Source organism: Carassius carassius, chromosome 21 (genome assembly GCF_963082965.1).
Source record: "Carassius carassius chromosome 21, fCarCar2.1, whole genome shotgun sequence".
NCBI lineage: Eukaryota > Metazoa > Chordata > Actinopteri > Cypriniformes > Cyprinidae > Carassius > Carassius carassius.
Genome location: NC_081775.1, coordinates 26,068,948 through 26,096,544, shown reverse-complemented (window position 1 = coordinate 26,096,544; position 27,597 = coordinate 26,068,948). Strand labels below are relative to the sequence as shown.

The 27,597-nt window shown below is 37.4% G+C and overlaps 2 protein-coding genes and 1 long non-coding RNA gene across 5 annotated transcripts in view; 2 read left to right on the top strand and 1 right to left on the bottom strand.

Moving 5' to 3' along the window:
- The window catches only part of LOC132098006 (netrin-G2-like), a 63,737-nt gene extending 50,244 nt beyond the window's left edge, over positions 1–13,493 (top strand). The window contains exons 6-8 of one of the 2 annotated variants that reach the window (XM_059504080.1): positions 7,863–8,030; positions 10,106–10,240; positions 11,935–13,493. In XM_059504080.1, the coding sequence (XP_059360063.1) occupies positions 7,863–8,030; positions 10,106–10,240; positions 11,935–12,152 (521 nt within the window). In that variant the 3' untranslated portion in view covers positions 12,153–13,493. The remainder of the gene's footprint in view (positions 1–7,862; positions 8,031–10,105; positions 10,241–11,934) is intronic. The other variant, XM_059504081.1, reaches the window with a different exon arrangement.
- Positions 612–27,597, bottom strand: LOC132098008 (uncharacterized). Of its 2 annotated transcripts, XR_009422816.1 has the most exons (5): positions 27,333–27,597; positions 26,307–26,530; positions 2,051–2,192; positions 1,820–1,958; positions 612–1,018 (listed from the first exon to the last, which is right to left on the bottom strand). It is a non-coding gene; the product is annotated as an uncharacterized LOC132098008 (long non-coding RNA). The 2 variants fall into 2 exon arrangements; XR_009422817.1 differs by lacking the exons at positions 612–1,018; positions 1,820–1,958; positions 2,051–2,192 and adding an exon at positions 25,604–26,146.
- Positions 14,771–26,843, top strand: endog (endonuclease G). Its single transcript, XM_059504082.1, has 3 exons — positions 14,771–15,470; positions 25,981–26,090; positions 26,234–26,843. The coding sequence occupies exons 1-3, from the start codon at positions 14,925–14,927 to the stop codon at positions 26,508–26,510; spliced, it is 933 nt and encodes a 310-aa protein (XP_059360065.1). The 5' UTR covers positions 14,771–14,924; the 3' UTR covers positions 26,511–26,843.

Below are 27,597 nucleotides of genomic sequence, written 5' to 3'. Positions count from 1 at the left end.
GACTTCTCCTCGTGCCACTACAGGCAGCTCAGCGATCCCTGAATCCCTCACCAATACACCAGGTGACACAGGCAGACATTACATTAGCATCTTAAAGCAGTTCAGCTGGTGGATACAGACTTGATTTAGGAAAACCTGTTAAATGGACTTGTTTTTAGCTCACTGTTTTGCATGAAAGTCAACATGAAATGCCATTCGCAATGCATTTTACTTCCATGATATGATGTAATTCTCAAGGAAACAGGATATTCATTGGAATGAGAATTTAGGATGAAACTTGGTCTGGAATTAATTGGATTGTGAAAAGTTGACCAGACAAACATTTGAATTACTTACAATAAGATCAGTTTCTTGTACTGTGTGAAGTAAAGAGGTGACGCAATTCTGAAGGAAACAGGATATTTCAGTGGTTTCAAAATGCAGGATGAAACTTGGTCAGGAATAACATCCGTATCTTGTACTGGGAAAGTAAATTTCATGTTGACTTTAAAGATCATTTTCATTGCTGTTTAGTAGTAGATTCACTGTAGAGTGTCTTTAAAGTTGGCTTGGCTGATGGTTTTAGTTTTGTGGTTGAATTTATACTAGTCATGAAAAAAAACGTAATGTATGATAAAATCCGTCATTTTCTTCACATATTTACTGCAATACAGACAAACTAGAAACAGCTCTGAGTGATTAAACTTCTATATTATACAACTAGATGTACTCACTTGTAATTTTTACAGACTTTGTATTCTTTTGCATAAGCACGAGTTTTTTCTAAAGCTAAATTTAAAAATAGAAGTGTTAACAGTAGGAGGTAGCTGGCCCTCTTTACTTACTCTCTCGGCTCTCGACTCAGCGCTGTAATTTTACTGTCCCAAGTGCTACTTGTGACGAGCTTTCTGCCCACAATGCCAGCTGCTACCATCTCAAGCCAGACAGACACCTCGTCTTTAACTACGGTGCCATCTCCATCTAGTCCAACACTCACAGTTGTACCCACTGCAGCTGACCAGCCAGGTAAGAGACCTTCCTGTAAATGTCACAATCACAATTTGTTGACACATTTGCAAAAGAGAATAACATATAAGCAAAAGTTTTTCTCTCAATGTCTCCCAGTATTAAAGTTTTGATATTTAAGTAAAGCAAATCCATCAGAACTCTGTTCGCAAAGACATTTCAACCTTGAAATAAGCCGTAATATATGCAAGCATGTGTCCAACTATTTAGGTTAGACATTCTTCATTTATTCGGTCTCACTTGTGTTAATAATTGAGAGGTGAAATATTCAACAGGGAGCATGTTTAAAGTCATACATTGAGTCTTGTTCTTTTGCCCTCCTGGTTGTGAGAATGCATACATTACAGTTATTTTATTAGAAGGAGCTTTGAATCTTTACTAGCTTTTAAAAGAGCCTAGAACATTTGAATTTGAATGTCTTTATTTTTCACTATACCATAGGCCCAGAGTTTACTTCATGAGTAGGATGATTCAAATCTGGCACCAGGTTTGTTAATTGTAAATTGAAAAAAAAAAAAAAAAAAATCAGCCAAATTTCTCAATTTCATTATGTTTTACTTCAAGTAATATATAAAATGTAAAAAGTACTGTACTAACGTAACTAGAATGAAGAAGTAAAATAAAAAAATAATAACTTTTTTGAAATATTAAAGATGAAATACAGCATTGTTCACTAAACATTCTAAGATCTTCTCTAAACCTGCATATCATTTACAAGTAAATGTAAAGAGCACCGTACCATTACAGTGAATCAGGTACAAAAACAACACAGACAGCACAGGCAAGTAAATAAGACCAATGACAAGTGAAATACTTCTTAGTAAAATCCTTCCAGTTTCTTTGCTCTCTCATACCACACAGGGGTCCTTGAGCAAAGTAGTGCATACGGGGAATCACGCTCCACTGTAATTCCACTCATGACTGATGGCTGTAATGGTGCTCTATATTCTGATCTGAGGTATAGCAGGGCGTGGAGATTAAATATGATTACTGCTGTGCTAAATCACTCATTAATATATATGAGCCAAGGTGCCAAGTAACATACCATGTGGCGGCTCCTTAAACTATCTTCTTGAATCAAGCAGTGAAGTCAGCAGGGCAGGTGGAGGCTTGCTGACTTCTAGTGTTTTGATGATGATGCCGTACTGATGCTTGACAAGCTGTTACCCATTTAAAAAGGCTTTTAGCTGTAAAAATAAATAAATACATGCCAGTGAAATCTTTCAGACTTAAAAAATGTTCAGAATTCAATAAATATAAAGCAAAAGTTTATCATCTGTAATAAGTAATTCTGACTTTTTCCATTCAGAGGTTTCCATTCCTTGATACAATTTAATACCACCTAGAACACAATTACACAAGGCCAAGAAAATACATAAAAATACGCACGATTTTAAAAGCCAGAACATTCAGTAACCTAAAAAAATATATAATTTAGATAACTTTACAGCTCAAATAAGCATATAATTAACAACCAATAGGAGTCTCATATTTAAACAAACAACAAAAAAAGTTAAATATTTTAAATATAATAAATAACATTTAATTTAATTTAAATTAGTTTAAGTTCAACATTTTTTAATAAATTATTTTCTGTGAAAATGTCAGTATCATTAATATATGTATCGCAATGAGTATTTGCTCATTTTCTGCATTTACAAACAGCGTGTTCCTCTTACAAAGCAGGTTGATTTTCCAATCGGATGTGCTAGATAGCAGGTGTTCAGTTTTGTCGACTGTGAAGAAGTTTTTTCGCTTTGTATGTGTAATCAAAACAATATGCCAACCCTTAACCTATCCCACCATTTCTGCCTCACACCAGGTGTGTGTAGCGTTCGCTTTTCAAACCTAATGGCGCTGAAGCTGTAACAATGAAAGTGGAAAGCCCAGCCTCAGGAGATAAATCATTAAATACTCTGTTATTGTGAAACACAATCACTTTTGAGAGCACATGGTGTGGCAGTAGAAGCTCAGCTGAAGGCCGGAGCTCAATTCTTTCAGATCTATTTTTGAATAGCGATTGAATGAACAGCTGCTAAATATTTCATAAGAGAAAAGAGACCAGGTCATGGTAAAGAAGACCAAAAAGGGGCAAATTTATTGAACTTACGGAGAGAGATAGATAGATAGATAGATAGATACATGAAACCATAACAGGAAAACGCAGCTGTCCTTGAAAGGTTGGACAGGGGCACAAACGGGGGAAGTGATTCTATCAGATCTTGTGTATCTCGTTTCTGCTGAACTGGAAATGGCCAAAGGTTGAATCGCTGCAATAACATCCATTATGTACAGTATGTAAGCCCAAATAGCACCAATGGCATCCGTAGGCATCTATACTGCTTCTGACAGAACGGTTTAGATATCTGACTCTTTATGCTCTATACACAATTACAGTTTCCACAGCACCACATGTGATACCAGATGCAGCCACCGCAGCAACCGACACCATGACTGCAACAACTGGCTTTGTTACAAGCAATCCACTTTCTGTTCTTCCTGAGGTTACTGATTCATCTGCCTCATCCTCTGATCGCACTGCAACAATGCTTAATATGGACATCCAAGCAATATCTTCTGCAACCATGGCAACAACACCTTCTGCAGCCACGGCAACTTCTGAAACAACATCTTTAGTATCAGCTAGCACCATTCAACTGCCAACATCTCTTGCTGCTTATGCAGTTTCACTGGTTTCTGTTGGATCTCTAGTGGAAGCGGCTGGAATGGTTACCTTAATTACAAGCACAGTCATGTCCTCAACTGATGCAGTGATGAAGAGAGTTGATGCACTCTCTCCAGACTTTGATTTGATTGTCCCAGCATCTGATGTTCCTCTAACTCCCACATCTGATGGTGATGCACCTGCAATTGATGCTGTAACAGATGCTCCAGCAATAGTTACAGTTTCTCCTGAGATTGCTTCCAGTGCCCCGGCAACTTCAGACTCTTGAAGGTCCAGGTGATGCAGAAGCAACCAATGTGTCTGATGAAATTAAACCTGCTCCTGACGATCCAGGTGATGGTGCTGAAATTGTCACAGCAGGTGCAGAAACAGTCACTGATGCTGCTCCTCAACCTAATGCTGAGACTGACAGTAAACCTCCATCCAAAGTAGGAGAGAAGAGTGAAGTTCCTCTTGTTTAGACCAATGGGGGGAAAAAACAGCAACAAACTTGGAGAAGAAAGATAAAAACGTTGAGGCCCCAAGTACCCACAGCAAATCTGACACCTGAATTTTCTGACAAGTATAATCCCTGCTAAAGTGCAAATTACACAATGATACACTTCTAAAGGAGCTTCAGAAGTTCATTGTAGAGGTGCAATCTGTTGAAGTTTGTGTCACACAACCCAAATTGCCTTCAGAATAGTAAGCTAGAGGCCTGCCTCTCTTAAAGGAATAGTAAATGAAAAATCTTTCATCATTTACTCACCCTTATGTCATTCCAAACCTGTATGACTTACTTTCTTCTGTGGAACACAAAAGGTGTTGTTTGGCAAAATGACAGCCTCAGTCACCGTTCACTTTAATTATACGGGAAAAAATATATAAACATTTTTTTATGGAATATTCTATACAAATAAAAGATTCCTTTTGATACCTTTTCCATTGAGGAAAGCAAGTCATATGGGATTGGAATGACAAAAGGATGAGTAAATGATGATAGAATTGTCACTTTGAGTGAGCTATCCCTTTAAAGCAAAACACTGAAGTTTTATACAGTCTACTACTCTATTATTTGAATAAACAATACTGACTCTGACAGAAAAAACTGATTAAACAAATGAAATACCCAACCTTGTTAGGACCTTTGGGGAGGTGGGGGTTCAAGCCTTAATTCGATTGTCTCGCAAGTACACCATGTTAATGAACAGACCTTTGTACATTCCATGAACAAATGTTTAAAACAATATTCTTAAATGATGAACCACTATGTCGGCATAAAACAAATCATGTATCAGATCTGAACAATCAATAAAATGAACTAAATAAGAATAAAACACTTTCAAACACTCATGATCTCTCTGGTGTAAACTGTATCTGGTGACATTAAGAAGAAGAACGAGGCTGGGAAAACTGGAAAGAGCAGGGAAGCCAAAGAGGACAAGAAAAAAAGAAAGAAAGACAATGAAAAGAAAGATTATGAGAAGAAATGTATACAGCATTTGTCGTTGAGTGTGTTCAAAGTGTGTAGTTACACTATAGAAATGACACAAACAAATACTGCACTCATCTGACACAACATTTAACTTTTTAAATGACTGCGGTCTGAAAATGCATTTCTGCTTGACTGCATTGAATCTTCCAGTAATGCTGCTGTGGATTAGATGGAGTATCTGTTAGTGAAGAACCAGCGTATTGATAAGATCCACAAGAAAGAAACTCTAAACCCTATAGTTTCCTCTAGTTTTAGGCTGTTTTGTTTACAACATCAGCTTTCCTAAAAATAACAGTGGCATCATTCCAGTGTATCTCGTTTCACATTTTAGGCCCTTACAGTGGATTTTTCCACATTGTTGAGTGATTTGTGACACCAGTGCAGCTGTGTTAGCCAACCAAGAGAATAACGTTGCTTTTATTCTAAAGTTGTTGAGAGGATTTTGATCCCTGTGGGGCCAAAAACACAGATGTCAAGAATAGCGTACATCAGATTTCAAGGTAAGGCAATGCTTTAAATCAAGATAGCAAAAAAAACGTTATTTTCCGAGTTTTAATGACATTTTATGTGAATGATGTATTTATATGCATTAGTGCTCCTGTAGGCAATGCTTATCACAGGACAATTGGGTTTTGATTTCTGTTTTTCTGAATATGGACAGACACTAATATGGAAACTGTGGAAAAATTGCTTCCTAAATGTTATTCATTTCCTCTCTTCCGTGTCGCCCTTTCTTGTCTCTCTTTTCTTTGTGCTCCCATGTTTTGGTTTTTGCTTTATCTTATAAGGTAAGCCGCTCATGATGTATTGTGTTTGCTAGAAAACAGAAGGATCTCCCCCAGGCTGTATAATCAAAAGCGTCCTCTTCTAGAAAGTAGCTACTTTGCATTTTCACTCGTCGAGTGTTAGACAGCTGCCTGCTGAAGATGCAAGATCGTTTGTGAAACATCGCTCCATCCCTTCACCAATCTGGGGAGTAATTGAGCATTTATATTTAATTAGCTGCTCTTGCCCCCCATCCCACGGCTCAGCTGACTGTGACACAGCAGGACCCCACGTCGCCAGCAGCTTTAAAACATTATATCAATTATTCAAAGCCCCAAGTGTCCAAACAGCAAAGAATCGAAAAGATCAGCTTCTCAAACACAGCTCATTACCACTGTTTATCAGTGTTATATTAATGTCCATTTAAACTATGTTAATTAAGGCCTACAGGTGTGTTTATTCACTCATACATATGACTTCTACTGTTTAGTCAGTCTGTTTGGAGATGTCTAAGATATTCTGTTATGTAAAAGTATCCCAGAAATCTTACAAATGTAATCTTCTGAGAAAAATTGAAGTGCTACAAAAACTCACTTAATTTCTGAAAATTCAGCCGTACCAACAAGCCAAATGGAATAATTGTCTGGTGTGTGTAGGCCAGATTAGAAGACTTTGTCCGCACAATTCTATCTACAGATGAAACATGAAAATATAATATTTGTTTAATGCATAAATAAAACAATGTTAACATAAATAAAAGGAAAGCAATCTGACCCTTCATAAGCCTTGGTGGTTTACTGTTGTTGACTTGGACAAGCTTTACATACATCCTATAGGAATGAACTGGAGATTTCAATGATCAGTGTAATTTTCATTAAAAAGTGCTCATAAAGTGGTAAAAATAATTGGATATTATTTCTATGTGGGCTGGAATAAATCATGACACTGCAAAACATTTTTTTTTCTCCCCAAGAAGTTGTTACAGTAATAAAGCGATACAGTAAAACAATGAAAAACTGCAAAGAGTATAAGTCAAAATAAAGGCAAATGCCTGTTACAGTCAAATAAAAATACATAAAGAAAAGCCTTTTTTTGTGATTACAAATGATAACATTGGTGTTTCTAGAGTTTGTACGATATACTATAAAACTGTCAACATTTTGATAATTTACTTTTTTATCAAGACTGCAGAACGATTAGTTAATCGATTAGATTAGATTAATCGATTCAAAATAAAAGTTTGTTTACATTCTGTGTGTGCGTACTGTGTATATTTATTATATATATAAATGCACACATACATATATATTAAAAAATATATATTTGTATGTATTGAATGTATTTGTATATAATTTATATTACATATAAATCTAACATATTTTTCCTAATATATACATGTATGCGTGTGTATTTATATATACATAATAAATATACACACAAACTTAATCGTAATCATAAACTTTTAGTTTATGTAAACATCAGCATTTATTTTGAATTGATTATGATGGGACTAATCGTTTTGCAGCCCTAATTTCAAGCAAATGTGTCACAGCATGTTTATTTGTGAATAAAAGGCGACAGCCTTCTGTAAAGATCTGTAAAATTGTTTTTAAAAAATAATCCCAATCCCAAAAATTCTCCATAAATTTACGTTGGATAAAAGCAATGAGTGGACAGCCACAGTTGTTAAGGCTGGACTGGAAATCAACTGGTTAATATGGTCTGTAATCTAATTCACATCATTTTTAGGTAATGTTAATTGCCTGTGAGCTTTTCCAGCTGGCTAAATAATCTTAGCCTAGTTTATAGTCTTCTTAACATCTACATGTCATGCCCATGTCCTCTCATCCATGGGTTTCCTGTGTCTTTTCCCCTTCCTGTCCCTCATTCCCTGTTCCTCAGACTAACACCTATCTACTCTTTCTCCATCAGACTGCGAGTGCAACGGTCACTCAAATCGCTGCAGTTACATTGATTTCATCAACATTGTGACTTGTGTGAGCTGCAAACACAACACTAGAGGGCAGAACTGTCAGCACTGCCGCCTCGGATACTTCCAGAATGCTTCCGCTGAGCTGGACGATGAGAATGTTTGCATAGGTCAGTCAGATATCACTCCACGCCAATCCGTTTCACCCTTCCCCTGACGCACCCACACCATGCTGATCAGAAATTGTCCTTTCTGGCCAAATGATATGTATGGAAAAATTGGAAAGGTCGAGAAATCTTTCCTCATTTGCATATGGTCCAACATTTGGTCTGCCACCACCTTGCCATACATGTGACAATTTCTGACTTACTGAAGTCCAACAGAAGTATGGATTTAAATATACTAATATCAAGCATCATTCATTTTAGAGACTCGCCTTCTTTTACTTTAGATCTGGGAAACTGAACAACTTGCATTTTTAACTGTCCAGCTTAAAACCACCAGTATCTGTATTAATATGAGAGTAGCACAAAAGGAAATGTGATTCAGAAAAAAGTGTGATTTTGTACTCTTTTGTGCATTATCTTAAACTCAACATGAAATGCAACATATAACCCATTTTACTTCCTTAATATAATACTTCATAGTAATACCGGGTATTTAACAACAACAACAAAAACAAAAACAAACAAACATAAAAGCACAATAGGATGGCAATTGATTTTATCTGTAAGAACTGACTGAATTTTAAAAAGTGGACAGTACATGGTAAAACTAAATAGAGAGATTTGTGAGGCGTTTTGACATTTTAATAAAAGATTATGAAGACAAAATATGTTTTTGGGAATAAAATGAATCATAAGACAAGGAATGTGTATTAAAAAGTAAATAAAATTAATTTTGATTTCACATTGACTTTAAAATGGGGGGTAGGAAAAATACAATCAGAAGGCATAAGATTATTATTATTTTTTTTTTTTTGATGAAAACTGCTACAAGAGCTGTTCAAGCAATCTGTCACAACACTTTGTTAATGATACAGTGACCTCTGCTGGAAAAATACACACACATAAATCACTACGCTATGACTGACAGCTGCCCAGATGGACAAATTATGCCCTTGTGAATGCATAGAGCAAACCCTGCTTACATGACTAATGAACGACACTGATCACATAAAACTCGCAAACACAGAAGTTAATTTTCTTGCTAACACGTGAATATATGCCTATTGCCTTCAGGCTATGCTATATTGCCTTTAGGCAAAATGCTGTAACATTTGAAAGATTTTACATAATTTCTTAATATATTGGAGGTCCATTAATACTGCTATTTATGACTATTTACCAAATATTTGTGTGACTTCTGTATACAGTTTTTCTCAAGCAAAATGCTATGTGCACTGTTCTGCACAATTACTTAAAGGAATAGTCACCCAAAAATGAACATTTGCAAAAAAAAGTACTTACCCTCAGGCCAAATAGGATTTAGATGAATTTGTTTCTTCATTGGAATAAATTTGATAAACATAGCATGACATCTCTTGATAACTAATGTATCCTCAGCAGTGAATGGGTGCCGTCAGAATGAGAGTCCAAACAGCTGATAAAAACATCACAATAATCCACAAGTGATTGATACAACAAATCAAAGGCATTTTAACTTTAAAATGTTGCTTCAAGCTAAAATAAACCCCCTCTATTAATATTATTGCTGTCACCATCATCTTGTCTGGATCAGGTGAGAAATATGCACAGATCAACCATAGTTTACAAGCAAAAACAGTCCAAAAGATGTCTAAAGAATGTGCTGGTTGATGTTGATGTGAGAGGACAACAGGGCATTGACTTTTTGTACTGGTGGAGCATTGGTAAGCAAGTGATGTAATGCTGAATTTCTCCAAATCTGTTCACACAAAGAAACACTGAGTACACTTTAAGCAAATTTTCATTTTTGAGTGAACAATTTCTTTAAGAGCTGCAGGTTTGCTGTAGAGTCCAACACAGTTTTTACTCTCCAAACTATTAGGAACATAGTTAAAAATAGTTTCTAACTTTAACCTTCAATATGCTAAGCAGTAATATTGGTAACATTAGCTATTTTCGAGTTTTACGCTCTGAAAGTTACAGTGTTTTCATAGTTCAATGAAATCTATCATAAAATAAAGAGAAGATAGCCACCTTCTCAAGGTTTAAGCACAAATAATCTACAATTGCTGAATAATGTATATATTTTCTATACACAGAGTGTAACTGTAATCAGCTGGGCTCCTTTCACGCCCGGTGCAATGACACAGGCTTCTGTCAGTGTCGAGAGGGCACCACGGGCCAGAAGTGTGAGGACTGCCTGCCTGGATATACCTGGAAGCAAGGCTGCATGCGTAAGTCACACTTCCTTCACAAAGGCATTAAACACAGGCTTAGTCATTAAAGACACATTCTGTGATGGATGATACCCCTCGTACAACAAATAAAGTGCTGTGAACGAACAACATATGGCTGTCATTTTACTCAAACATATGAGCAACATTGTTGTTACTCACAGAGGGATTTGGTGTTGTACTACCAATAACAACCTGCTGTTTGCAGCAGTTGTGCATTATAGATACTGTACTTGTGGGTGGGGTGATACAGTGGCTAAAGCAGTGAGGCTGCTGGTTCAAACCTTGCAAAGAATTGTTTGTATAATAAAACACTGTCAGCCAAGGACTAGGAAACAGCCCAAAACCTACACAAGCTTATCACAACTCACCACAACTGAAATTACTGTTTACAAATATATACTTCCTCATGTATATCCAGGCACTCAGGAAAACTGTTTTTTAGATTAACACTCTAATGCCAAGTCTCCAAAAGACTGATGGAGGTCTGTAGATTTCCATCATTATTGCTGGATCACAAATTATAGTCGTACACAGATCCTGGGTCATCATTAGCGTCTCTGCTCTAATAAGGTCTGGTTTTCATGCAGGCATTGCATAAACCTTAAAATAATAAATGACCAGGTTTTTTGACTGCTTTTTAAATTCTAACTCAATTTACTGTGAGGTGCAGTTTCTTTAATTAATTTCTAATTATAAACAAATTATAATTAAATATTTAATGGGATTTTATAAACTGATTATTGTGATCTGTTATTTATTTCTAATATAAAATTTATATTTTTTTATTGATACTTTTATTAAGCAATGGGTAACACTTTATTTTAAGGTGTCCTTGTTACACGTTACATGTACTTTCTATTATAATAACAATAAATTCTGCATAATTATATGCAAGTAACCCTAGGCCAAACCCTAATCCTAACCATACAGTAAGTACATGTAGTTAATATTAATATTAATATTACTCAGTACTTGAACGTATAATTACACTGTAACAAGGAAACTTAAAATAAAGTATAACTCAGCAATGCATTAAACTGATGTAAAATATTTTCACATTACTACTACCACTACAAAAAATAAAATAAAAAATAAACAAATAAATAAAAAAATCTAATAAATGCTGCTCTTTTCAGCTTATGTTAATTCATAGAATCCTGGAAAAGAAATGTATCACAGTTTTAACAAAAATAATAAGCAGAACAACTGTTTTTGATATTGACAATAAAGACAAAACTTGATCAGCAAATCATATTAGAATAGATAGAATTCTAAAGGATCATGCGACACCGAACAAATTATACTTAAAAGTTTATTTTAAATTGTAATAATTTTTCTTTACTGTATTTTTGAACAAATAAATGCTTGATGAGCATAAAAGACTAATTTTAAAAATATTTTTTAAATCTTACCAACCTTAAACTTTTTAACAGTGGTGTAGACATATATTACTTTACAGACTGAAAAAAACATAGATACCCTTTGGTCACTTTCACTGAAAATTAATCCCTTCCAGTTAACTGTCGATGTGAACACCTTAAATCACTCTGAGTAAAAGATAACTTCTAAATGAATACCAACGTTTAGGATGGAAAAAATTAACCTAACTTTAAGACAATCTTTTAAAACATGATCTATCTGCAGATCTGTAACATCATTAATGAGAAATTCCCCTCTGTTCTTCTTCCCAGCAAACGTGTGTGACGACGAGCTCCTCCTGTGTCAGAACGGCGGCTCCTGCATCCAGAACCAGAAGTGCGTGTGTCTGCCCAGCTTTAGGGGCGTTTTGTGCGAGCAGCCACGCTGCCAGGGCGAGAAAGGGTGCGACGGCGCATCGGCCTGCTACCTCAGCACACTGACGCTGCTGCTATGCCTTCTAGCCAACAGCCTGCTTAAAGTCAGCACCTAGAACCCCATCTTAGTTCTGATATCAATCCTAGTCTACGCAGGCCAAAGGGCTGAACCCTGTGGATGGAGAGAGTGGCCTGAACCTGTATGGACCCAGCCTCTCGGTGCTGAAATCTTTTTTGGAAATGTCGGCGGCTCCACTGAGGTCAAAACGCCTTCATGAGATGAGCAGTTAAATGCTCGTCTACTAGCATCACTGATCGCCTGAACTTTATACCAAAAACAGAACAAAAACAACTTAAGTTCAGTTTCAGCTCACTTGACACAAAACTCTACAGAAAGTGGAGAAATATATAGATGTGGTTTCATTTCCTTTGCATTTCTACTTTCTCTGTAGTTTCGGCGCTCACAGAGGTACAAGCACTGCACTTAGCCAGCTTGTTTTAACGAACAACAAACGGTCGATATCACGGAAGCCTACTTATGCCAAGTTATTCATCTTCTCTTGAAGACTTGTTTTTGCAATTCTTTCCATTGCTGCATTTTTCTTGCATTTTATTGCCACTGAGGTTAGATGAATCCGATGGAAAAGATGTTTAATCGCCATCCTGCTAGTATGAAGAATGAACGTCTCTAGCTTGTGTTTGAGATTGCGTTTATGGAATGTAGAAAGCGGTTTTAAATTGTCACACTGAACAAATATACATATATCGGTCTATCTGAAAGGAAATATGAAGTATTGTATATTATGATTATTGTTGATTATTATTTCAATATTTTTTGTAGAAATTGTTATTTTTGTTGAGTAAATGTTACCACTGTAAAGACATTGCAGCCTTTATTGCAGTGCATATGGTATTTACACCATGGTAAAACTATATTTGATGATACATCATGAGTGCATCTCTAATATATTTGGAATATTTCTTCATTCATATAATTATATTTAAATAAAGCATAAACGGTTCATTACATGCACAGCTTTAGCTCAATGTAACCTGCACATCATCTTTACTGGCATGTATTCATCAGTGCAGATATGACCATTCAGGACTTCTTATTAACACATGATGATAAGTACATTCCTACAGCACAAAGTCCCACAAACCCCAAATAAATACTAGATAATTATGAAGCATTGTCAATCAACACAATTAGATTGGCCATTCAGATTAACAATTCAAAATTCAGCACACTGTATATCATGCAATCAGGTAATTTTTCAAATAATTTTATTTTCCTTGCGCGAGACTCAAAGAAATGCCAAAATCTTTAGTGGCTCATGGGCTTTTTGAGGTATTTCATATTTACAGATGCTTTACATTCATGATGAGCCAGGGTAAACAAAATACTATCAATAAATATTATAAATGAATAAAACCTGACAATCAGAAAGCACAAAGAGACGTGAGTGAATTTTCTTTCTTTAGACTCTGTCCTTCTATATTCATATGAAAGCTTTACAGTTAGTACCTTCTGCAGCATTACACCGACACAACAGTCACAACAGCTAATAAGAATAATTAATATCAGGGCATTTTTATTCCTTAGAAAGTTTCACAAGGTGAATCAGCTGTATATATGTCTACAGACCCAGAATCAAATGTGCTGAGCCGTTTGCATCGCTCTAACCACCTGCACTGAAATAAATAAATATACCTTTAATAACACACAACTTGAGTCAGCAGCTGATGCCAGGTGGAGACTTTTGCTTTCTGGAAACAAATAAATTAGCTCTATCCAAGCATGAGTTAAATACAAACTATTCACAGAAATAGATTGCATAATGTATAACATACAATGTGTTATGTTATTAGCATTTTGGGGGGTTTTGCACATGTAGTGTGCTCATTTATGTTTAAGCTCCATAACTTTGTAATTTATTTATTGTAAATTATGAAAGCATTTTAATACCTACTTTCAGAAATAGCCTATGCTCTGATAAGAGAAAACTAACATGATGGAAATAATTAGCTAAAGTTAACCATTGCCTGGTGAGGGATTGAAAGTTTGCTTACACAAAGTTAATTTTGAAATATTTTAAAGCATAATTTGTAGTGTTAATATTTCTAGATTACTATCAATCGGCATGGAATGTTTTAAAGTGATAATAGCGAAAAGGGGATTGGTTTTCAATTAAAACTCAGAATAGAATTAGCATTTGAGTCATAGGTTCCCAATTTTTTTCTTATGGGAAATAATATGTCATATAATAAAACAGAAGATAAAAGGTAAAAGTTCAAAACATTAAAAGCTAAAACTTCTCAATTTGAATAAACTACAACAGTACATCAAAAATTCTAGAATAACACATAACAATAACAGGATTGAAAGTGATTTTGAGGACACAGGAAAACCCATTTAAAAATGTAACAGTAAATTAATGTAAACTATTTCTAAAACAAACATTTGCAATAGAGGAAAATTAAAAAATATATATATTTTCATTTTAAAAGTGTAAATTGGTAGGGCCTACACCAGTTCAAACCAAAGTTTAAAATTACTAAAAATGATTTAATTTTATTGTGACAGTGATAAAAAAAAGAACTAATAATTAAACAAAATATTATCCACTATTTAGAAGTGTTTGCGACATGAAAACGTACTCCATAGTAGGAATGACCCTGTAACTTTATTTCTGAAACGGTGCTCTGCCTTTTTAAGAAAAAAAGCATGATGTCATAAACATGCGACTAAATGACCTGCGCGCTTCTTTTACTGTCTATGGGTTTTAGACGGTGGGACAGACTCACATGGGTTATGTAAATATATTGGGCAAATAATTACACTCGATTTATTTAATTTAATTGACTTTATTTATTAAGAGTGAATTATGCATCGTGTTTTCTGTTCGCGGTGGGTTTTATCCGGGCTGTCAGTGACAGCTGGCATAGGCATCGGTGCCACCTTGACAGCAACCGGCGATCCCCTTAACAAAAATCGGGATACGAGTCACAGAGGCGGACTGCTGGACCGAATCCCGGTCATCCCGGTCCCGATCGTCGACGCTGCGTTAGAGATTAGTCCGTACCAGCCGGGACAGGTCGCTGTAAGCAGATCCACAGCTGTGATGAAGTACGGCTTCCCTTCGCTGTCCAACATCAAGAGCAGAGAGTCTTACGTGACCTCATACGACCCCAGAAACAGGACCGCAGCCTGGGTCATCGAGCAGCTCAACGCCGAGACAGTAACCGGGACTTCGGACAGGAAGTTCTGCGATTTCAAAGAGGACGACTCGGTTCATGTTTACCACAGATCGAGCAATGCGGATTACAAGGGCAGTGGGTTTGACAGGGGTCACCTGGCCGCAGCAGCCAACCACAAATGGAGTCAGAAAGCCATGGCCGACACCTTCTACCTGAGCAATGTGTCACCACAGGTGAGTCACTCGCACTGTATAACAGCTGCTCAATCCTCTGCATACAGCAGTTACAAAAGTACAATTCAAATGAAATTTTATCCTTAGATAATATTAATAATCTATTTTTAAAATGCCACATATAAAATGTATATAACTATTTAAGAGAAAAGTTGTGTGTGTATGTATATATATGTATGTATATATATATATATATATATATATATATATATATATATATATATATATATATATATATATATATATATATACACATTTATATAAAATATATATATATAAAATAAAAATATATGATATTGATAATCAATGTTTAAATTTCTACCTATAAACTATTTATTATTGTGTACTTGTTACTTTTTATTATTTATTTTTTAACAATAAAACGTTTACTGATTTTACAAAGAAATTGGGTGTGTGTATATATATATATATATATATATATATATATTAGGGCTGTGAATCTTTGGCAAGGCAGCGATTCGATTCGATTACGATTCATAGGTTTTCGATTCGATTCAAGAACGATTTTTGCAAATTTAGAACGATTCGATTCGATTCACAATTAAATTAGATTCGATTCGATTATAACGATTCGATTCTGCATTCTTTAAGTGCATTCATGGGATTATTTAAATGCTTCTACTAAATTATTTAAATGCTTAGTCAGGGGGCAAATTACAGTAGCATTTATGGTTAGAGAACCATAGGTTAGAAAAAAAAAAAAAACCTTTTGTCCATTGTTAAATGCTAGTTTATGATGCGACATGGCATACGTAAAAATGTATGTAAGCCAAGTTTTTAAAAAAGAGCTTAAAGAGTATTATGTATAAGCTAACATTTTGTCACACCAGGGGCGTAGCCATAATTTCAGAAGTGACAGAAATGTCAAATACAATCATTTTATGTATGTAGCCTAGCCTATATAATAATAATAATAATTATTATTATTATTATTATTATTTTATTTTTACAAGGAATTATGTTCTTTTTTAATTATTTTTAATTAGCTGTAATAAATCAAATACACTGCTGGACAATAATCAATCATTTGTAATCTATACTTTTTCCTAATGGCAATTTTACGATTGTTTTATATACTAGGCTACATTTAATTAGCAATTATTTAAAATTTCTACACAGAATAAGGTAGAAAATATACTTTATAGTTTCTGTACTGTAATAAATGTCAATTAGCACTGCATCATTCATAATTTTTTTGTGTTTTTTTTTAGTTTCATCAGTTCATTCTGCTTTTATTCAGTTTAGCTGTAGATATAGCCTGTTACGTCTATGAGAGCGAGATCGCTTCTCTTTCAGTGTGAAAACGTCTTCATCTCTATTTAACTTTTCCTCTCCATCAGTGAATGATTCTGAGAGAAAACGTTTGCTAATGAAACAAACGCTACTTTCATGCATCTGATTATCAGATAAATCTCGCGCTCTTATTTCAAGGTCGTTGTTAATGCTGTGCGTATGATTTAGACACTTACATTTCTGCTCCGTCCATGCAATAAATACAGCTGTCTACGGCTCCGGTAACTCCGTCGGTAAGATGCAGAGAGCCATTGACAAACTACAGAAAAGTAAAACTACTTCACGTTAGCATTACTGGCCACGAGTCCTATAGATCACACGTCAGCTTCGTCAGAGACGAACGGAGCGCGAGCACAATCCTGTGACAGTCTCAGGCGGTAAACAGTGGAGCGCGTGAAGGACAGATAAGAGGCACGATCCACGAACACTTTTCAAGGTCTCCATTCATTCGTGCGTGTAGTAATTTAATGTGTATACATTTTGAAAGCATTGAATCGCTATAGAAATCGCGATTCATTAGATTCTTAGCATTTTGAATCGATTACTGTCCAAGATCGGTGATTCACGATTCAAAAATCATGTTTCAAGATCGATGCATATGAATCGACAGGGTTTGTAATCGATGCATCGAGAAAACGAGTGAATCGTTACACCCCTAATATATATATATATATATACACATACATACATATATACAGGTGCTGGTCATATAATTAGAATATCATCAAAAAGTTGATTTATTTCACTAATTCCATTCAAAAAGTGAAACTTGTATATTAAATTCATTCATTACACACAGACTGATATAATTCAAATGTTTATTTCTTTTAATTTTGATGCTTATAACTGACAACTAAGGAAAATCCCAAATTCAGTATCTCAGAAAATTAGAATATTACTTAAGACCAATACAAAGAAAGGATTTTTATAAATCTTGGCCAACTGAAAAGTATGAACATGAAAGTATGAGCATGTACAGCACTCAATACTTAGTTGGGGCTCCTTTTGCCTGAATTACTGCAGCAATGCGGTGTGGAATGGAGTCGATCAGTCTGTGGCACTGCTATATATATGGTATATGCTATATATATATATATATATATATATATATATATATATATATATATATATATATATATATATATATGTATATGTATGTGTGTGTGTGTATAAATATATTAGTGTAAAAATTTGCTCATTAATGAAGGCGATCATGTTTTTTTATTTTATTTAAACGTATTCTAAATATTTAACGTATGGGCGGGGATGGACACCCACTCACAACTGCTGCTTCTGTCACTTTTTCTCATGACAAGAAGTGAATTTATTCAGTCGCAGAATGACTGAACAGGAGACGTTTCAGACACGCGCTCCACTTCACTCTTTTATCAGGTGCAAGTTAAGCGAGCGCGGAAACGGTCCTGTGCTCAAAGGCGTCGGTGCCAAAAAAGGTGATTAAAGCTGAATTAAACTGTGCATGCATGTAATATATTTTATATATATTATATACAGGATATATTTATATATATATATATATGTATGCACGTCTATGAAATCCGACAGCACTGTCTCACTCATCTAACACATCCTATTTAACTCGTCAGTTCGTGTTTATTTGAGCACTTCTGTCATTGAACGTCGCCTGCAAAACACTAAAATAAATATCAAAGAAATAGAGTGCCGAAGTTATGACGTCAGTTTGTAGGCTAACCCGGAAGTTAGCGGCGCATGGGTTCCCTCGATCGAAAAGCCATGCATTTTCCCCATAGACTTTTGGAAAATCGCAAAAAATAAGATCTGTGTTCAACAAAGAGTTATGACCCTTACACGTTTTGTCTATCAAGATAATGTTTACAAATTACTCCAAAATGTATACATTTTGAAGCTTAAATACAGCCGTCAGATATAAAATGCTAACGGTAGGCTATAAACGGACTACAGCACACCATGGTCGCGGATCAACGTCATCATCAAGCTTCCTCAAACTTTATTTAAAAAAACACACTCGCTCATTATGATCTGCGCTGTGTATGAATGAACACTTATCCACTTCTCCATGAGAATATTGCCTATTCGTTTTTTTTTTAAATGTTAGAAACTAATTTTGTTTATGTGTGTCTCTCTGAGATTTTTTTAAATCTTTTGTTAATGTTTTATGTGATATTTTGTTATTTTATAAAACCTTAATATTATTTTCTTTGTGATTAAGATTATTATGCCTTATCATTGTGCCCCAAATAAACTTTAAAGATTTATCTTTCACTGTATTATGTTTGATTGTATGTTTGCATACCATTTGCTAATTCACCAGAAAAAAAATGCACTTTTACCATCTCAGAAGCACTAAGGTTAGCTATGGCTGTATCAATTTCCATTATTATGTCCTTGTTTCTTAGACGATAGAAAAACCATAGATCGAGGAGAGAACCACTATAAATCTGGACATGTAGAACAGTGCAGCTTAGATGCTGGTTTACTTACCCGTATTGTAAGGGCCAGCATGAGGGAAAAGGTTTATCGAGTCTCGGTAAGTAAAACTAGGGAGGGATAACGTTAGAGGAGTTATAATAGTGTTCTATGTATTTAAGATAACTATACAAACAATCTCTGAACAAGCATTAAATTCCAAACATTTAATATAATAGTTGTATATAATTACATATGTTGAATTTAAAGAGAATTGTCCAATAGCATCAACAAATGCTTATTATAATATAATATAAATAAACCATATATGTTCCCTGAATAAACCATATATACTCATTTTGTTCACATTTTCTATATATTTTTACTTTGTAATCCACAAGCCCCAATGTGAGAGCTAGTGTAAAAATTTTTATCTCGCATTCACATTACTGTGAGCTGACTGGAGTGTAGTTACAATAGTATACAAGTAGGATACAATAGTTTAACATTTAATTTTTGGTATTTGTCAGACAGGCGACTTACAATGCATTCAGGCTATACATATCAGCATATTCTCTGGGAATTGAACTGGGAATTGAATGATCTTCCAAAATTTGTCCAGTGGGAACATCGTTTGTGGATAAAAACAAAACAGGGACATTTTTTTCCCCCTGCTGGAAAATGACAGCTGCAGATGCGAGAATGGACACTGGGCTTTCGGTCAGCTCATCTAAGGATAAATTCAAAATAAGCAATGTTAGTTTTATGGAAGTTACACCTTTACAGATTAAAATTACAAAGTGGGGTGGGGGAAAATATTTGTATTATATTAGAATGGAGTTTTTCAGCATTTACATTAATCTTCTTCATTGATCTGTCAACGTTTATATAGCACATTAAATATAGTTACTACTAAATACATTTTAATACATTTACTACTAAAATAACAAAGATAATTTATTATCATTGTTACCTAATGCCTTAACTAATGCTGTTTACAAATACAATCATATTATTATAAGTGGGTAAAAGCCAAGTTTACAAATATCATGGTGCAGGACCCACCCTTTCTATAATTATATCCAAACTAGTTACAATAAGCCAATAAACCAGGTATTATTTTGAATATTTTAAACAAACACATTTCTCGACGTGACGTTAGCCTTTAATAAAACTGCAGCGGATCTAATCTATTAAACAGCGGCAAAGTAAACAAGCATTTAGATATTTTAAGAGAAAGACAAAGGTATTTTAGCTGTTGATTTGGTTATGAAAAATGTTTTTTCTTGCTAGCCTTTTTAACTCCATTTGACCGTCAAAGTAACAATTGCGTTTTAAGCAATATGCACCATTAAAGTTGCGTCATGGCCACATTAAGGCAGTAAATACGGTGTTCACATGGAAATCATCGTTGTGGGAGCTTACCTTACGGCACGAATATAATAATATCGGACGGAAAATGAGCATCTTTCAGTCGACGACTTGTGCTTGCATCTCGGGACAAAACAAAACAAAACACCATTGTCGAACTACAGTCTCTCCACAGAAATAAAGAACTGGTAATCAGTTACCTTAATATCACAGAATTCTGTGTACAATAATATTTGTAAAAACTACAACTTGAAAAGACTAAATATATAACGTTATGTATATTAACTGAAAGGTGAACTGAACGTGAGGCTGAAACCATAGACAGTAAAGGCTGAAACGCGGGCTAGTGAGAGATTTCATGTTTGTCTTGATGACGTCTAAAGTACCTGCCAAAGGATGTAGTCCCTTTTAGCAACTTGTTAGCAACCCCCGTTTTTAAGACACAATAAAGTTTAAAAAAATCACAAGCAGGTTATAACTGGTGTGTTTTATGTCATAGATCAAAACGTGTAAATATTTAGAGGCTTTGTTAACCACAGACCTTATTTCAGGCGATTTAGTAAAAACCCATTCAAAAAACCCATAGACTTTAGGGCGAGGGAACCAGGCGGCAAGGAAGTCTACCGGAAGTTGAAGTCAGCCGCGTGCCGCCATCTTGTAGCAGAACTTCACTTGCGTTAGCATTCCCATTGACTCCCATTCATTTTGGCATCACTTTGATGAATAACTTTACATCTGAGGCGTTTAAAGACTCCATTTGTCCATTATTTATTTCTAAAGATACACGACAATGTATAAAGGGCTCCATTACCTTCTATGTTACATTATGGCCCCGTAGAAACAGTTTTTGTAAAAATAGGCTAACGATTGCATCATAACCACTCGACTCTCTGTCGCACAGTAGAGAAATTACCGTACAGACAGGAGGAGAAGCTCGCAGGAAATTAACTTAATATGGCATACTGGCGTTACATTTTAAAATACTATACAAAATAATTAATCAGAATACTTACTCCTGCTCACTCACGCCAAAGAACTCCCCGCTCAAGCTCGCCGTCTCTGCAAGATTAACGATGGCAGTTTGCACGCACAGCTACTAGAAGATTTACATCTGTCAGACAGGTTGCTGACGTCATCAAGCTTAGTTTGAGTCTGCGCGTCAGAAACGGAAGTGCTAAAAAACGCTAAAAATGGGCTTCATTTGTCTCAATTGAGTTCCAATGGGGTTGCTGTGTCCATTTCTTTTACTGTCTATGGAGGGAACCCGTAGTGCTAAAATGCTAACTCACTTCCGCGTTTTGGCCTACAAAGTGACGTCATAACTTCGGCACTCTATAATGCAGTTAAACAAGAAAGTAGCCACTCTAACGGACGCGAGCGACGCAGCGCGACAAAATACTCATTATAATCAGTGATGCTACACTGGAAGGTGATTTTCCTTAGTTGTCGGTTATAATCATTAAAATTTAAAGAAATAAACATTTGAAATATATCAGTCTGTTTGTAATGAATTAATATAATATACAAGTTTCCCTTTTTAAATGGAATTAGTGAAATAAATCAACTTTTTGATTATATTCTAATTATATATATATACATACAGGTTCTGGTCATATATGTATACACACACACACACACACACACATATATATATATATATGTATATATGTATATATAAATTGTTAATAACCAGTGTTTAGTTCTTAAAAACCTCTTAAAATGTATTTCAATTATTTTTGATTACAAATCATTGGTTTAGTATTAATAATAAAACCATTATTGAATTTATATCAGTGTCAATGTCAATCAAAATGTCTATATATATATATATCAGAAAATAAAGAATAGATATTAATAAACACTGTTTAAAAATGCCACCGATAATAATGCATTTAATTTCCATCCATCCATCCATCCATCCATTCATCCATCCATCTTCTTCCGCTTATCCGGGGCCGGGTCGCGGGGGCAGCAGTCTAAGCAGAGAACCCCAGACTTCCCTCTCCCTAGACACTTCCTCCAGCTCTTCTGGGGGGACACTGAGGCGTTCCCAGGCCAGCCGGGAGACATAGTCTCTCCAGCGTGTCCTAGGTCTTCCCCGGGGTCTCCTCCCAGTGGGACGCGCCCGGAACACCTTCCCGGGAAGGCGTCCAGGAGGCATCCAGAACAGATGCCCGAGCCACCTCAGCTGACCCCTCTTGATGTGGAGGAGCAGCGGCTCTACTCTGAGCTCCTCCCGGGTGACTGAGCTTCTCACCCTATCTCTAAGGGATCGCCCAGCCACCCTGCGGAGAAAGCTCATTTCGGCCGCCTGTATCCGTGATCTTGTCCTTTCGGTCATGACCCAAAGCTCATGACCATAGGTGAGAGTAGGAACGTAGATTGACCGGTAAATCGAGAGCTTCGCCTTGCGGCTCAGCTCTTTCTTCACCATGACAGACCGGTACATCGACCGCATTACTGCAGAAGCTGCACCGATCCGTCTGTCAATCTCCCGTTCCATCCTTCCCTCACTCGTGAACAAGACCCCAAGATACTTAAACTCCTCCACTTGAGGCAGGAACTCTCCACCAACCTGAAGTGGGCAAGCCACCCTTTTCCGACTGAGGACCATGGCCTCGGATTTGGAGGTGCTGATTCTCATCCCAGCCGCTTCACACTCGGCTGCAAACCATCCCAGTGCATGCTGAAGGTCCTGGCTTGATGAGGCCAACATGACAACATCATCCGCAAAGAGCAGAGACGAAATCGTGTTGTCACTAAACCTGACCCCCTCCGGCCCCTGGCTGCGCCTAGAAATTCTGTCCATAAAAATCATGAACAGAACCGGCGACAAAGGGCAGCCCTGCCGGAGTCCAACACGCACCGGGAACAAGTCTGACTTACTGCTGGCAATACGAACCAAGCTCCTGCTCCGGTCGTACAGGGACCGGATAGCCCTTAGCAAAGGGCCCCGGACCCCATACTCCCGGAGCACCCTCCACAGGCCGCCGCGAGGGACACAGTCGAATGCCTTCTCCAAATCCACAAAGCACATGTGGACTGGTTGGGCAAACTCCCATGAACCCTCCAGCACCCTGTAGAGGGTATAGAGCTGGTCCAGTGTTCCACGGCCTGGACGAAAACCACACTGTTCCTTCTGAATCCGAGGTTCTACTATCGGCCGGATTCTCCTCTCCAGTACCCTGGCATAGACTTTCCCAGGGAGGCTGAGAAGTGTGATCCCCCTGTAGTTGGAACACACCCTCCGGTCCCCCTTCTTAAAAAGAGGGACCACCACCCCGGTCTGCCATCCCAGAGGCACCGTCCCCGACTGCCACGCGATGCTGCAGAGGCGTGTCAGCCAAGACAGCCCCACAACATCCAGAGACTTGAGGTACTCAGGGCGGATCTCATCCACCCCCGGTGCCTTGCCACCGAGGAGTTTCTTGACTACCTCGGTGACTTCAGCTTGGGTGATGGACGAGTCCACATCTGAGCCCTCAGCCTCTGCTTCCTCAATGGAAGACGTGACAGCGGGATTGAGGAGATCCTTGAAGTATTCCTTCCACTGTCCAACGACATCCCCAGTTGAGGTCAACAGCTCCCCACCTCTACTGTAAACAGCGTTGGTAGGGCACTGCTTCCCTCTCCTGAGGCGCCGGGCGGTTTGCCAGAATCTCTTCGAGGCCGACCGATAGTCCTTCTCCATGGCCTCACCGAACTCCTCCCAGGCCCGAGTTTTTGCCTCCACAACCACCCGGGCTGTAGTCCGCTTGGCCTGCCGGTACCTGTCAGCTGCCTCAGGAGTCCCACAAGCCAACCAGGCCCGATAGGACTCCTTCTTCAGCTTGACGGCATCCCTTACTTCCGGTGTCCACCACCGGGTTCGGGGATTGCCGCATCGACAGGCACCGGAAACCTTACGGCCACAGCTCCGAGCGGCCGCTTCGACAATGGAGGTGGAGAACATGGTCCACTCGGACTCAATATCTCCAGCCTCCCTCGGGATCCGGTCGAAGCTCTGCCGGAGGTGGGAGTTGAAGATCTCTCTGACAGGAGACTCGGCCAAACGTTCCCAGCAGACCCTCACAGTACGTTTGGGTCTGCCGAGTCTGTCCAGCTTCCTCCCCCGCCATCGGATCCAACTCACCACTAGGTGGTGATCGGTTGACAGCTCCGCCCCTCTCTTCACCCGAGTGTCCAAGACATATGGCCGGAGGTCGGATGAAACGACCACAAAGTCGATCATCGACCTACGGCCTAGGGTGTCCTGGTGCCACGTGTACTGATGGACACCCTTATGCTTGAACATGGTGTTCGTTATGGACAAGCTGTAACTAGCACAGAAGTCCAATAACTGAACACCGCTCGGGTTCAGATCAGGGGGGCCGTTCCTCCCAATCACGCCCCTCCAGGTGTCACTTTCGTTGCCCACGTGGGCGTTGAAGTCCCCCAGTAAAACGACAGAGTCCCCAGTCGGAGCACTTTCCAGCACCCCTCCCAGAGACTCCAAGAAGGCTGGGTACTCTGCACTGCCGTTTGGCCCGTAGGCACAAACGACAGTGAGAGACCTATCCCCAACCCGAAGGCGCAGGGAAGCGACCCTCTCGTTCACCGGGGTAAACTCCAACACATGGCAGCTGAGCTGGGGGGCTATAAGCAAACCCACACCAGCCCGCCGCCTCTCACCATGGGCAACTCAAGAGTGGTGAAGAGTCCATCTTCTCTCGAGGAGTGTGGTTCCAGAGCCCAAGCTGTGCGTAGAGGTGAGCCCGACTATCGCTAGTCGGAACCTCTCAACCTCACGCACAATCTCGGGCTCCTTCCCCGCCAGTGAGGTGACGTTCCACGTCCCTAGAGCTAGTTTCCGTGTCCAGGGATCGGGCTGTCGAGGCCCCCGCCTTCGACTGCCGCCCGATTGTCTAAGCACCGGCCCCTTACGGTCCCTCCTGTGGGTGGTGAGCCATTTAATTTATTTTTTATATTTATTTATAATTTGTTTATTACCAGTTAATGAATTGATATGTCTAATCAATAAGGAAAAAAATAAACCAGAAATTTTGTTAAAAAAGGGACCTATGACAATGAATTTAACTTATTTTTGTCTATTTATTAATAATTGCTTCTTATTAATAATTCAACGTACTGAATTTATAAAATGTCTAATCAATTATGAGTTAAAAAAAGAAATTGGTTTTGGTTATTAAAATTCTTCTTCATTCTGTGGTATTCAAATTCTTACTCATTAATTGAAAAGGATGTAATTCATTCATTTTGTAATTCTTTGTGTTGGTAAGAACTAAAGAGTAGGGTAGATTGCCATGAGCACGTTATTTTATACAATCCATAAAACCACCAACCATTTAAAGAGTTTTCTTATTATTTTTTTTGTAAGGGTAATTATGGCTGTTAATACTGCGGATATCTTTCCCAACAGAATCCTCATCTAAACCAGAATGCATGGAATAACTTGGAGAAATATTGTCGCTCTCTCACCAAGCATTACCAGAATGTCTTTGTGTGCACTGGACCACTGTACTTACCCCGGTAAAAGCCTCTCAATATGCTCTTGAGAAGCACTGATCGAGATATTTCAAAGTAGCCTGAAATCAAGATATCTGAAACTATTAAAATCAACTAATATTTTAATAAATTGATAGAATCTAATTTTCCCCTCCCTGCATCTACAGACAGGAACCTGATGGGAAAATATATGTGAAGTACGAGGTTTTGGGAAAGAACCATGTAGCCGTGCCGACTCACTTTTTTAAGGTTGTGATTCTTGAAAAGACAAGAGGAGACGTGGAGCTGCGGTCCTATGTGATGCCCAATATGCCGGTCGATGAGAAGATTCCACTGGAACGCTTCCTGGTTCCCATCGAGAGCATCGAGAGAGCATCTGGACTGCTGTTCGTACCAAACATCATGAAGAGGACCAGCAGTCTGAAAGCCATCACTGCAGGCTAGTGAGGAGTTTATCCTGATTACTGAGGGGGAATGGAAAATACCTCAAAAAGTTTCATTGTCACTGACAAGCAATTATAAAGTTACCAGGGAAATTATTTAATTTTCAATATATGTGGAAAAACTACTGAGAGAGATATATATCAGTCACTGGCACAGACTGACAGTCTAATGCTTTAGCCTATTGCTTAATAGGAGAGATTGTTGTATCATTACTGTTTTTAGATGTCAAGCAATATGATTTTTAACCATGCCTGAACTCTGTGTGAAATTAGATTTTAATTTCAACTGTGAAATGTCATTTATACTACTGGATATAAAACCAATCTAAAATCATATTTGTGTTTTTTATTCACATTTGATGATGATTATTCAGAAATGAATGGTATTTAGAAACAATATCTGTTTTAATCCTCTAAAAAATCACCTAAATTCATGATTGTCACCACATTAAAAATGCTCAAGCCCATAATTTACCACATTATTGAACTAACGTTATATACAAGTATAAAATTTACATTGTGTATGAGGCAACTTAATTCATTTTCAGGATGAATTAAGTTGAAGGTAATGGGCATTTAGAAAGACCAGAAACACTGATTATGACTGCTGGTAAAGTACCAGCGAAGTTTTCACCCAGCATTAAATATTAGTTTGTTTATATTTTTGCCACAGAAACTTATACACGGTTTGTGATAACCTACAAAATTTGTATATACTTTGGTAATTCTTGAGAGCTGGGACAAAACAGCCTACAAAGTAACTAACAATCATATCTAGTTCATTTTAAAGTGGAAACTGTCTTCCAAACTGAAGGCAGATTACCTTTTGAGTGACATGTTTTGTTTCGGGTCTCGAGCATCAGTGACAAACATTCGCTGGACAGCGACATTCATCAAACATTAGTTTGTTGTAAACAAACCTTACATATTAAGTGACATTTGTGCTCTTAATTCAGTCCAAACTGTTCCATTCAAACTGTATGTGTTAGCTGTCCTAGGTGTGCAATCTAGTTCAGTTGTTGTAGTCAACGAAATTCGAAATTAAATTTAAATTTGTAAACCTTCCATTAATCCTTCGTCTACAGCGT

What these genes read in the sequence shown, in the direction of transcription:
- endog (XM_059504082.1), top strand. Translation starts at nt 14,925, where the DNA reads ATGCATCGTGTTTTCTGTTCGCGGTGGGTTTTATCCGGGCTGTCAGTG. An exon ending in TGAGCAATGTGTCACCACAG is followed by an intron (nt 15,471 to 25,980) that starts GTGAGTCACTCG and finishes CTTTCCCAACAG; the next exon opens with AATCCTCATCTAAACCAGAA. An exon ending in GGACCACTGTACTTACCCCG is followed by an intron (nt 26,091 to 26,233) that starts GTAAAAGCCTCT and finishes CTGCATCTACAG; the next exon opens with ACAGGAACCTGATGGGAAAA.